Here is a 13,253-nt window from a genome sequence, read left to right on the forward strand (position 1 = left end):
CAGCGTGCACTAGACTCTCACACCACCCGGTGAAAAATAACTTTTGCACATAACGTTCTTGGAAAGAAAATGAAAATCATGCTGATGAATCAGTTGAAAAGTTCACATCGTAAGGTGCTACATAACTCAGCAAGCGGGGGTTAAGTCCTTGAGAACCAAAGTCAACAGAGATCAAATTATGAAACTGTTTTCCTTGACTGATTTTCAGGTTGGTCTTAAGTATAACAAATACTTTCAGTGTCTGAGTAATAGACTATCCCATTTCAAAAATGCAGATAGGAAAGATACAGAGGGCTGAGATAAAAGCTCTCAGATAACTCTTACTACACATGCTTTACAAGTTTCACATTACACAGGAAAAATCCACCGAAGCATTGGTTGAATAACATTGTGATTTTATTAATAGCTTTTAAAAATATATAAAATATATCCAACTACATGGAATAGATTTTTATGAGAATAACCAAAGTATACAGAATGGATATTTGTTATCTAGGCTCTCACCTAGTCACACACATTGATTATTGTGAGGCTGAATCTCTTTGCAGCTCTGTCATTCTGAGAAGCTTTCTGACCTTAGCTAACAGGAGCTCTCTGAACCTGTCACCCATGAGGAAGTAGAAGACAGGATTGATGACACTGTGCAGGAAGGCCAACGGCCGGCTCATGATGTACAGGCCCTCTATGTACATCCTGGTACACAGATGTAGTCCTGCCCAAGCCTGCCGAGATGCAATTCTCACATTTCTCAGCACGTGATAGGGAGTGTAGATAACCAAAAACATCACCGCAGCCGCTGTAGCAACCCTCAAAGGCCGCTTGTAGGATCTCGTCCTGTGCTGTACAGCCCTTTCCTGGATACGGAGCAGATGTGCAATTTTGTAGGAGAAGCCACAAAGTCCAAGCAGAGGGACAATGTAACCAGTGAAGGTGAGCCCCAGGCTGTAGCCCAATGGATTGATGTCACCTTTCAAGCTGGCAAAGTCCACGCAGAGCCTCCCGTTACTTCTGCGAAGGTCAGTGACCATCAGTGATATCATTGGAGCAACTTCCACATTGACCGCTAACCAGCTGAGCCCCGTCACGATCAGGGCTGTTCGTGGCCTCAGCAGGTAGTGGTTCCGTGTTGGATGTCTTATGAGCAGGAGGCGGTCCATGCTAACCCAAACCATAAACAGGATGGAAGAGTAAAGATTGACATGCAGGACATAGCGGTTGATAACGCAAGCATAGGGATTGGTCTCTGATTGGTCATTTGCATAGAGGTATGTCAGGCGGGGCAGTGTGCAGAGGAAGATAAGGTCAGAGACAGCCAGGCTGAAGAGGTAAATATTGCAGCTCTGCCACTTTGGCAAACAAAATATGTAGCCAAATACAACCAAAAGGTTGCCAGGGAAACCAACGCAGAACTCGATGGCATACGCCGGTGACAGGTAGTACCTCTCCAGCACGTCGTCAATCTCTGTACAATTGAGCACCTGGCGTGGACAGACGGAGAAAATGGAGGAAAACAGGAAAAGAGGGGGAAGGGAAGAAAGTAAGGGGGAAGGGAGAGAGGAGGAAACAAACGGATGAGTTTTGATGGAAACAAAGTCCTTTGGCTTGAAAACTGTAAACTTTAAGGAAGATTTTCAATAACAGATTCAACATAAATTTAGTTTCAGAGCGTAATACCATTGTTAATGTTTGATATAAGACTTACCATGCTGTAGTTGTTCTCGTGGTTGCTGTTAGCGTGAGTATAGTCTAGTTCCTTGAGCAGGTGCAGCCACTATCTATACACAGGAAACAGTAAACACTGAGTTCTGAGGGCACTGGCTCATCGAATACGACATAACTGAGGAAACACACAGGCAGTTTGATTGCTTTGCATAATAGTAATCAAAAGATGCTGTAAATTAGTCTCATAAAAGACTGAATAGGTTACCTATTAACTGCACACTGATGCTGGAGTGTTTGTTAAATTGGATATGACTTGCTTGTAACGATGCTCGTACATTACTTAAATGCCTGTAAAAAAAATGTTTTTCCACCACATTGAACCAGTTACCGGCTGCTACAACAGTTATTTCAAACTTTACAATCATTTAAATAATGGTTGCATTTAATCTGTACGAGAGCGCTCCGCAAAAACAATTTCATGTTTAAGATATTTACAAAATGATCAATTCTGTCCGATTATAATCCTAGCAAATCCAGGTACTCTCCCAACGCATATGTGTTTCAAGACAGGACAAAATCCAGCTTCAAATATGCATACCTTAATCTGTGAGATGGGTCAAATGCTGATGAGCCTGATTTCCTTCAATCTTCGAATATTTGTTTTCTTTCCTAAATCCTTACTAAATACCGAGAAATTTTCAAATGTAAAGAATTCTTAGTATTGAGTGATGCTGTGTCTCCTGCAGTAGCGATATAGTCTACTTCACTAAAGTTTGTATACTTCCCTACTGTCTGTAGGAAGATGATAACGGTGGCCACAAGATACGATCATGAGGATGACTACTAGATTTCATCAGACTCTTCAAAGTTCTCTTTTTTATTTAAATAAAAAAAACACATTTATATATGCTCTTGATGTCACACTTAATGTTAAATGTAGTTCCAAGTCCTCACATTTTCATCATTATTGTGATGAATTTCTTTTAAGAGGCCTCTTGGTTCAAGAGGCCAGTGCTTCCGGCCTCTTGAACCCAGTCAGAAAATTGTTACGAAACAACTTGTTGTTGTCGCAACAAGTCGTTGCAGAAACTCTCCAAGCAGAAGTGCTTGAATTGCACCATTTTTTCCCTGGATGGGAATCTTTGAAAAAAAGGTCACATTTTCCTCCTTCGTTGAATGCAGTACACTTACTTTAAAAGACTAGCGATCAACTTTGTGACCTATATAGTAATGATTATGTGCCTGTGAAGGCCGACGCATTGCATTAGGATTTTTTTCTCTGTCTGGGGTCATTCATAAGTTTACATTCTGTCATTTTAGGAGCATTAAATCAGGCTTGGATATTGTTGGGAAACAGCGTGTCATCTGCATAAAATAATATTTGGTCTAAAATCCATAATACACATACTTTTAATGTGTTCTAATCTGGTTATAGCACTGTATTAATGCTTAAAACAAAAAAAACATAACCCTTATAAAGCATTATATTGACTTATAATATCAAGAACTTATAATCACTGTTATAATGCATTATTATTATTTAGTACGTGGTCACTGGGTGCTTTAAATCAAGAAATGAAATCCCTAAGGTATAGGCAGATATGATACATTACAAGGTTTAAGTAAATATCATTAAATGTATTCAAGAACAACACACACAAATCCAATTTGACACACTTTTCTAATGATGATGGAAGTATTTTTCCTGAATTATATGAACATCTCTTTTGTTTGGACACATTAATGTTCAAGAAGGGCGACTGACACCAGTTGGTGAATTCCCCACTACCGGACTACGATCATGGTTATCCCCGCTGTGCAAGAACACAATGACAGAATCATCAGCAAATTTGATTATATGATATGACAGCCCACATGTTGGCTCAAGCACTCATTTGTATATAAAACAAATAAAAGATGACGCAGCCCTGAGGGGATCCAGTGCAGGATAAGAGTATCTAATAAAAACCTGTTTACCCTTCCATGTTGTCGCCTATCCATTTAAACATGAAGCAGCCAGGATATCAGTGCCATGGGCATCACATCATTTTTCTACTAAAATCTGTGGCTGGAAACAGAAGCAGAGGAAAAGCCAATATACAGTAAAAACAATGAACAAAGGCCTTTGTCACCCCAAGGTCAGGCATGGGAGTCACAGAAACTGCTAACAGACAGGTTTTTTTTATTTTGCTGATTGAACAGAATGTCATTCAGGGGAACGGAATGAGTCTTAAAAGGGGTCATGTTACCGATAACAAGAGAATTAGATTTCTGCCATCTGAAAACTCAGGTAATTCAGTTTCCTAAGTAGGTGCATTGAAGTAAATGCATTGAACAGGACATTGTTCCTAAGCATTCAAAAGACATTTGATATAATTCAAAGTTACATCAGCAGAAATGGAGCTCAGCCCAGGTATAAAAACAAAACGATGATGATATGTTTGCTCTTTACACAGTAAAGAACTGGATGTTCCAGTAGCTCGAGAAAATTTGGAAGTTGGCCTAACATTCTTTCGACCATGTGTAACGAATCCGCTAAACAATGGGGTCTTTAATCCATTTTTACTAAAGCTTTGAATTAAGTTCATGAGCTCGAAATAACTTATTTTAGTTGATAGACGAGAGCAAGCTGTAATTAAACTACCCCCCCATCGAGCATTTCCGTTAATCAACCGGTAAGATAAATTGAGATAGAAGATAGAAGAGTTAACATTTATATAATGGTTATTCAATGCATGCACATCATTTCCTTTGTGGATGCTTTTACTACTATTTTCTATTCATGAAGGGATAAAATTAGGAATTGGTTAAACTAATCTTTACTGGCGTATTAGAGAGATCTCTTGTTACTGATGATTGAGGATGTAGTTTAGCTAATGTTAAGCAATTGTTTCTCAACTCTCAACAGTGTGGGACTGTATCCATAGTAGACACAGACTGTCTACGAGACATGGAGTCTTTGCTGTAATTCTGACCTTTTTAAATTGCGCATGGTGGTTTGAAATAGTGATTTAATAACATCTGAGGAATCTTCCAATGTTCCCTCCAGATGACAAAAGAGCCTTAGGGCAATGCTCTATAATGAGCAAAACAAGCGTTACAATTGTCCTGTTTGCAATTTGTTATGCGTTTAAAACACTAAAACACTTCATTTTTCTTTGGACACAGTTGACAAAACGTATCAGTTTTGACTTGTATTTTTAATTTGCGGTGACAAGCCTTTTCTGTGGTTGCATAACACAACTTGACAATGTTTATTTCGATAAGGAGCCTACAGTATATTTTGGCAACAAAGCTTACAATGTTGATCAGCCTTTGCAAAGCACATGGTCTGCTGCTGAGAGACATGTGAGACAAAGTCACAGTAGATTATTCTTTTTATTTGTATCTGCCCTGCAGAGATAGTGAGCTATAGAATGGACATATCCTTAAAAAACCCAGACCGGGACTGACGGTGGTTAGTTTGGTTATTACACTTGGATCAAGACTAATCCCTCAGCATTCCTTCTTCCTTGTTTGAGCGGAGGCCAAGAGTGGGACAATAGCAAAAGTCTTATTTTTAATACTGACTTTTGTTAGTATATCCGTTGGCTGATACGATTATGTGTGATCATCTGTGAATCATTAAATAAGATGAGATACTTTGTTGGCCTCACTCCACATTACACAAAACAAATGTCGGTCCAATATCAACCACGGAAAATTCTCAGACCATCAGGCAGTGATCTCTTGGCAGCGCCTGCTATCGGTACAAGACAGCAGAATTGATGTGGTTCAGACAGTCGGTATACTTTACCTGAGAGGTGCCTTGAGGTCAGGTTGAGTTAAGGACACAGAGAGTATAACATTACCATTTGTTGTGTGATCCACAGTACATTTTCACTTTGAATTCCACGTTTCATTTCCAGTGCTTAACACGAATCACACTTTGTTTAATGTAATTACGTTGTGATATGTAAATAAAGCTTGCTTTCTCTTGTCTTGTGTTACTTTGTTCGTAGGAGAGTTCAGCATATTTTCCTGTCTAGATGAGGTAAGAGAATATACCTTTTGGTGGAACTAGACAAATAATGTAATATTTCCAATAATCTCTTAATAGTTTTGAATATAATACTGTGAAAGTGTTTTAATTGCCTTTTTATATAACGAGAGCACCCTCTGCTGGCCGGCCACATTGACACACATCAGCTTACAATAGCAAGTGCTGCTAAAAGGTAGTTGTGATTTCCCACATTACCAGTCTTTTCATTGTCTTTGTGTGGCCTGTTCACATAGAGTGGAAGCTTCTGGATGTTTCTAATGTTTGAACAATTTAAAATGTCTGGCTTGCGGCCTTGCAAATCAAAGTACTAGACTTTATAGACATTTAGGTCAAATGTGAATACATAGCGTATGAGCATTTACACCGTTGTGCAGGTGAACATCATCAAGAGTGACTGAAAATAAAGCAGTCCTTATTATTTATGTTGTAGGTAGAAGAGAAAGTAACACATAAAACATAGAGCAAGAGCCGAGGGGCTGAAAAGATTTAAAAAAATAAAATGTCATACATTTTTTATAGACTTCATATAACCTTCAATTACTCCGAACCCTGCAGAGGGGTCTGGATACTGGCCAATATATCACCTCCTGTAACACCCACTGGTGCCATACATGTTCATATATTTCAGACAAAGAGACGTATAGCTTGAGCAGGTGGATTAACTTAAAACTAAAGGCCATAAGGCATGTCGTTGTGTGTGTACATGTGCCGGTTTGAGCCATTCTTAAGAATTACAAGCTACTACAATACTGTACAGTGTACACCAAACCAGTGTGACCTTATCACAAGTCTATGCCTTGAGACCCATGAGTCAGCCACTTCTTATTAAAACCATTTTCAGTCCTGAATAAGTTAATCAAGCCATTCCGAGAAAAAAGCAAAGACAATAGCAAAAACTGAAAAAAGCAGCGGAAACATTGTAGTCACTGCATTAAAGTACCTCCCAAGTAACCTTAAATTTAAATTTGAAAGCAGTAATGTCCTTCCACCTGTATGTGTTGGTGTTGTTGTGAGAGTGATGTAAAAGGAGCCCGCCCATTACCATCCTGATACAAGTGAGACCCACCAGAGAAAGAAATAGATGGGAATTGATTGATTTATTCCAGTAGCACATTTTACGAGGTCCAACAGACATCGTGTGATACAAATATACTCCAGCAGAGGGCAGGATAAGCACAAAACTCAGGTAGTGGGCTCAGCTCCACAAGTGTCCTATCTTATGTTTGTGGAAAATTACACTGATGGAGTTTATGTAGCAAAAGAAAAAAAAAGAAAAAAGATGAAGGTAGATCAAATAAATTGAACTAATGTATGAAAGTTGTGACTCAATCTAATGGATGAATGAGGGAAAATATATTGCAGCAAGTGCAAATGAAGTAGGGGGGAAAGGGGGACAGAATGAGAACCTGTGAAATAGATGACCAGTTAGTAGTGGATGCAGCTAGGCTAATCAGTATGTCAGGGTGCCCTCATCACCTGTGCGTGTGCGTGTGTGTGTGTTTGTGTGTCTGAAATGAAGAAATTAAAAATGAAAGGACTGAATCTGCTAGTTTCACTTGTGCCCATTCCTCCCTCTCCTCCTTAGATTGGCAATTTGTCCCAAATGTACCCCGAAGACCTAAATGAGTGACCTAAAAGAAACAACAAAATGTTGAAACATGAGTACATTACTGGGCCCAACAACAGTATATGGGTGTTACTTTAATTAGATTGTCATGTTAACACGTTTGTGTGTGTGTGTGTGTGTGTGTCTGTCTCCTGTTCCCATTAGCCACTCTAGCTTACTGAAGTGTCCCAGTTCTGGAAGGTGACACACTTCCAGCTTTATCACTACAACTCTGCACTAATTATCAACGTGGTTCACATTTGACAGTGAGTTAATTGGATGCTAGTGGATGTAGAGCGTGGGCTTCGGACTGCTTTAGTGTATCGCATGAGATGGAGGCAGAGAAAGTTAGGGAGGCATCTTTTTATTGCATAGTGCTAAGGTTGTGGATTCATGTGGTAAGGTTGTGGAGTCGTGTCCAAACGTTGTGAGTAAAGTCCGCAAGCCCTGTTCACCATCTGTGCTCTCGACGCGGCTTGTCTCCTCTGCTTTTGGGGTTTTTCTTCTTTTTAGATTTCTCTCTCCGCTTAGGCCCCTATCTTCCTTTATGATCATTTTAACCTTTTCTCTCCATCTTTTTCAAGCCTTTCTCCCTTATTGTCTTCCACACTTCAAATTCCAATATGTTCTCATAGGCTCAAGTCAGAGGGTGTTTCAATAATTCATCAGTGTTTGTTTGAGCTGCAGTCAAACCGGCAGGCTCAGGCGGGGGTGAGAGTGAGGGCTTCTCCTGTTCTCATGCCTTTGAGCCTTCTGCTCAACCCTAACGAAGGAAGTAATTGTCAGATAAAGTAACACATTTTCTATTCAAAATTGCGGTTTGTGTTTTAAAGAATCGGTATGAAGCAAAAAGACCTCTGCAAGGTGCAATCTCAAAAACAATGATAATATTGCTTGCTGCTGAAATATTTAATTACAACTGTCTGACCTTCATCAGGTTTGTTTACCAATTATTATGAAAGAAAATCAAAACACGCATGTCAAAATTGGAAACCTTTTGGGGGGAAATTATCTACTTTAGAGTCTTGATGAAAACTGACAAGGTGATCAGACCAAGTCATTCCTTTTGACAGGAAATGAAATGAAATATCCAGGACCCCCCATGTTCTAGCCTGTCTGGGACCTTCATACCTCCTCAGTTTGAACCCTGTGCCTCCTACATGTCCTTTGTATTCTTTGCCCTGCTTCGGATCTATTTCGCTTTCTGTCGCGGCGTGCTCCAGAGGCTTGTTTCACACACGCTGGCGGTGTATGCTGTGTCAGGCTTTCTCCGCGTTACTGATATGATTGCCTCTGCTGTCTACCGGGACGTATAAATTCAAAACCTCCGTCAGGTCAGCTAACCGTCAGCTAATTGCTACGCTAGTCACTGGACACGTTGCAGAGCTAAGACTTCCTGGCCTCAGCAAGGTCTAATGTCTAACCCTGCCATGTTTTCACTTCAGCCTCTGATGGCCAGCTCTCAGGGTCAGTCAGGCACAACGAATGTCATGCCGACATTTCAAGTTTGTGTGTGACGTTCACACACAATCTCAGCTTTAACACTGCTGTGCACAAAGCATGGTTACGTATAGTAAACAGTCTGAAAGGTTGTGGCAGTAACAGCTGCCTGCGTTTAATTTAAATGATACCTTGAGTGGGTCTTTGTGGGTTTTTTTTTTCACAAGCTATGAAACTTGTTCTCCCACATTATACTGTGTGACACACAGGAGCACTCACCAAACTGCAACATCTGTGTGTGATTTCCCAGTTGTCCTTGTCGGAGTGCAGCGCTGTCATTCCTTTCGGCAGGTGGAAATTTGTACGTTTTCTGTGCAGGAGTTGTTTTCCAAACACACACACACACACACACACACACACACACACACTCTCAGTTGTGGTAATGAGGACATTACATTGACTTACATTCATTTCCTGGAGGCTTACCCTAACCATAACTACTAGTTACCTAAACTTAAACCTAACTGTAGCCTAACTTCATGATGTATGAAACATGAGTTCCCCCACACACACTTTCAAAGTCTCCTCTTGTTTCATTACCAGCATCACCAGGTCTTTACAGATGTGAGTGTTACCACTGTGCACAGAAAATAATAGTCCTCCTGTTCTGTGTCCTGACTTGATGACATCATAGCGCTGCTGTGGGGAAACCTGGGAGCCGTTAAACAGGTTATATTAGCCTACGTAAAACACGGTTTAGAGACAGTGAGCGCCTTGTAAACCTCTGTAGTGATGCAGAAATACTGTACATTGCTGTAAACAGCAAGGTAGGAAGTATAACTTTCCCAAGTAGTCTTAGCAGCACATCAGCTCTCCTGTCACTCCTGCTCTGTGAGGCCTGAATCGGCAGCTCTGTCACTTGACAGACAAGCGTGGGCTGATGACGGGAAACTTCCTTTTACAACACTGACACAGCCATTCTGTCCCCCCCCCCCCCCCCCTCTCTCTCGTGTTCTTTCTACCTTTTAGCTTCCTGTGAGGGTTCTTCCTCCCTCTCCCCTCCACATGTTTGTAATTCTCTCCCACTTCACTATAATATCCGACACCAAGAAATACAGCTAGAGAGTTGTTTTTCTTTGTCAGTTACAGCGTTTGGACCAATGGCTTGTCATATCCACAGCCTCCTAATTGGTGTCACAAGGTGTCAGGGGACCGGGAAATCTCATAGCACCACAGAGGGCATGTCTGAAATCCGCCTCCACACTCCAGAGGAGAGGGTTTACGACATACGCTTGGAAGAAAAAACAATGCACTGAACAGTGACACATCTTGGGTGTTTTCACTGTAAAATTAGCAAGGGAAATGGAAAGATGAACTAGATTTGAAACAATAGAGTTCACTGAGTTGACCGATTTTAAATATCTTTCTATACCATGTTGCATGGTCCGGGTTGGAGAATGATGGATTTTCCCTGAGGAGTGTTTGACTTCCTGGCTCTTATGTCTTGGCACCAACGGGCACAATTCACTTTTGCCAGCCATTGTCAAAGTGGTCAGCTGTGCTCCTGAATAACACGCCCACAGGAATTTGTCTCCGTCTGCTTGCTTTTAAGAAAATAAAGAGAGGAAATAAGGAGAGATCGTGTTTGGTGGCGCTCACCGGACTAAGAGATTAAATGTTTGTTCTGTGGTCGAGGAGGTTTATCCTGTTGTTTTCTCATATGGAAAGATCTAGCCGACTGAGAAAAGTCAAATACAGTTTACAATGGTTGTGTGTGTGTGTGTGTGCATGTGGCGGCAGCCTTCACACCCGTCCATGCACCTGATCGAGTGTTTCCTCAGCCTCATCTCTCCATCTCAGCATTCTCCTTCCTTCTTTCCCGATTGGTCGGTCGCTGTGCCTTCTTCTCCTCACTCACACATCCCCAGGCGGTGATTACGTGTGCCGTGATACAAATGTCTCAACTATGTGCTCTGCTGCACACAGACGAGGAACAAAACAGAACATCAGTGTTAATAAAACGGAAGCAGTTTCTCCCATCTCCCACCTCCACCCCTGTTTGCTCTCGCATCGCCTCTCTCGGCAGCGAGACCGGGCGGAGTTCTGGCCCTGTGACATCACGGCTCTCTGCTCGTCTCATGGCGGCTCAGGTTTCAGCGCCGCGGATATTGGTTGGCTGACTTAATGTCCTTGAATCACGTTGTGTTGTGGAGGAGAGGCTGCATGGGTATGTGGTCAAGGAGGGGTGGATTGTTTTGCTCGGATGGAGATAAATCTAAAACAAACCTGCATATCATCTGCTCTCTCCTCTCTTGCCGCAGTTTCTCATTTGCTTTGTAATTCAAAGCATTGCCTTGCTGTTTCATAGTCTCGCCACCTTAATGCCTGTGCTTTAAATTCTCATATTTCCACATATTTCTTTCCATGCTGGCGGCATGACTTCAGGATGGGAACATCTCCACTCTAGTGCAGAATATCTCCACAAAGAAAGGATGGGTTGCCATGACGTTTGTACGCCTACCCATGGTGCTCAGAGGATGCCGAAGTCGGTGGCCCTCTGACCTTTCCCTGACTTTCCTCACCTCCTTCCTCTTTAGTGCTAAGTTTATCTTAACTAAGGTGATAAACGTGTATTAAACCTGCTTAATATTTAGCTCAAAGCTGTGTGAAACTGCAGAGCGCGTGGCTGTGAACCCCGTCACCACCGTCCTGATTATATTACGCCTCCTTTCGGACTCCTGAATTAACCTCCGTGACATGTATACGTTTATACGGAACAGACCACTTTTCCCGAGTGTGTATCTGTCTAAAACCTTAAACCTTTGAATATCACCCGAGTGGCTGAATTGATCTTTATTTGTCAATAACGTAAAGGTTGAGAAGCTGATCGATACATATTTTGTCCTTTTGTCGGTGTGTATAATTTGGTATTTTGGCGTATTTTAGATACTGTTTTTTTGGCTTTTATTTTTATTTCACTCTGAGTCAGAGTGAGAAGGTGAAATGTATATACTACTATGTTCTTTTACTTTGCCTCTATAGAGGACACACACACACATACACACACCTGGCTCAGATAGATGGGAAGTGCTCAGAAACCACAGTGATGTGTGAAACAGTGCTGCTGATAGGCAGCATGAAACAAAGAGGATGAAGAGGATGATGATGAATCCACTCTGCAGTGGAGATGGAAATGGTAGAAATGGTGCAGTAGGGCAGGGAGGGCTTTGATTCAATTCTAAGGAGAGCTTCCCAGATTTCATTAAACCTGAGAGTGCATTCTTATGGAGAATGTGAAACTCTCCTGAATGGACAACGCGCCTGAGATTTCTCTTTATGGATCTCTCTTTTCTTTTATTCACATTCTCCCCCGTTTTTTCTTTCTTTTCTTCATTTTTTCCCATCACTGCTTTGGCAGAGCGCCAGCAGCTAAGCTTTTTCACTGGCCTGCTGACTCTACACACAGCTTTACAACATTCCTGCGCTAGAATCACTCCTCCTCCTCACCTTTTGTGTACACACAGCACCTTGCCCCTCAAATCTCTGATACCCTTTACAAAGACCTCCCTGGAACATCCTTGCCCTTGTGTTGCTTCAATGCTGTTCTGTACTTAACCACAGCTCCACAGACTGCAGCCTTCACCTCTTGCTCTGGTTATAGTTCTCTATCTGTTCAGTGTAAACACTGCATGCACATACAAGTGTGCGCATGGTCAGCCACATTCTGTGTTTATACGAGCGCGGATAGAGGCATGCCGGTGGTTTAAGCACTGTAAACACGTTTTTAAACGGATGTCTGCTGCACAGTGTGGGTGATGTCATCCCGTGCGCGCCATGAGCCAAGTTCAACATTCTACGCATGCGAGCGCCGAAGAGGGTCGCCGCGCACATGAAAACACATGACCAAAAAAAGGCAGTCCAGCATTGGCCGTGGCATCAATAGTCTGGAGCAAACATCATTATGCTAAGAACTGTGACTAGCAGAGCATAGAATTGAGTCAGCTCAGACAGTCAGCTTTCATCGAGACTCATTAGGTCACAGCTCATTCTTAGGCCCGGCACACATCTGCTTCGGTTCTTCTTCTTCTTCTCTCCCCCCCGTCATTACACTGTAGCATCCTCTTGCCTTCCTTGAGTCCATATAATTTTCTTACACACGCACAGAAAAGAAGAAAACAAAAAGCAATATTGACTCTATGGCAGGATGATTACTTTTAAGCTGATGCTGTGGCAGACTGCAGCCTGTTTTCAAGTCTATGACTCACTGTGAGCAAACGGTGAGGACTGAGAGACGCAGTCGGAATAGCGTTGTGGTTGGCAGGCTGGTAGGGGGATAACTGGGAGGAAGGAAGACAAGTCCTCTGCTGGTTGGCTTGGTGTTGCTCTGCCTTAGAAGGCTGTGTTTGAGAACAGTTTCTTTGCACTGTGTGGACGACGAACCAGTCAGAGATGAATGCAGGAAAAGTCTGTCTGTCTGTCCGTCCAGAAACATACAACATGCAT

The 13,253-nt window shown here is 41.9% G+C and overlaps 1 protein-coding gene across 2 annotated transcripts; it reads right to left on the minus strand.

Moving 5' to 3' along the window:
- Window positions 1-378: 378 nt before the first annotated feature.
- LOC311019789 (succinate receptor 1-like) lies at window positions 379-3,476 on the minus strand. 2 transcript variants are annotated; one of them, XM_084019365.1, is made up of 3 exons: window positions 3,428-3,476; window positions 1,703-1,775; window positions 379-1,478 (listed from the first exon to the last, which is right to left on the minus strand). In XM_084019365.1, the coding sequence occupies exons 2-3, from the start codon at window positions 1,703-1,705 to the stop codon at window positions 522-524; spliced, it is 960 nt and encodes a 319-aa protein (XP_083875491.1). In that variant the 5' UTR covers window positions 1,706-1,775; window positions 3,428-3,476; the 3' UTR covers window positions 379-521. The 2 variants fall into 2 exon arrangements, with proteins under 2 accessions (XP_083875491.1, XP_083875490.1); XM_084019364.1 differs by lacking the exon at window positions 3,428-3,476 and adding an exon at window positions 2,261-2,435.
- Between the last annotated feature and the right edge of the window lie 9,777 nt (window positions 3,477-13,253).

This window comes from Eutrigla gurnardus, assembly GCF_963514095.1.
Source record: "Eutrigla gurnardus genome assembly, chromosome: 10".
NCBI classification, from domain to species: domain Eukaryota; kingdom Metazoa; phylum Chordata; class Actinopteri; order Perciformes; family Triglidae; genus Eutrigla; species Eutrigla gurnardus.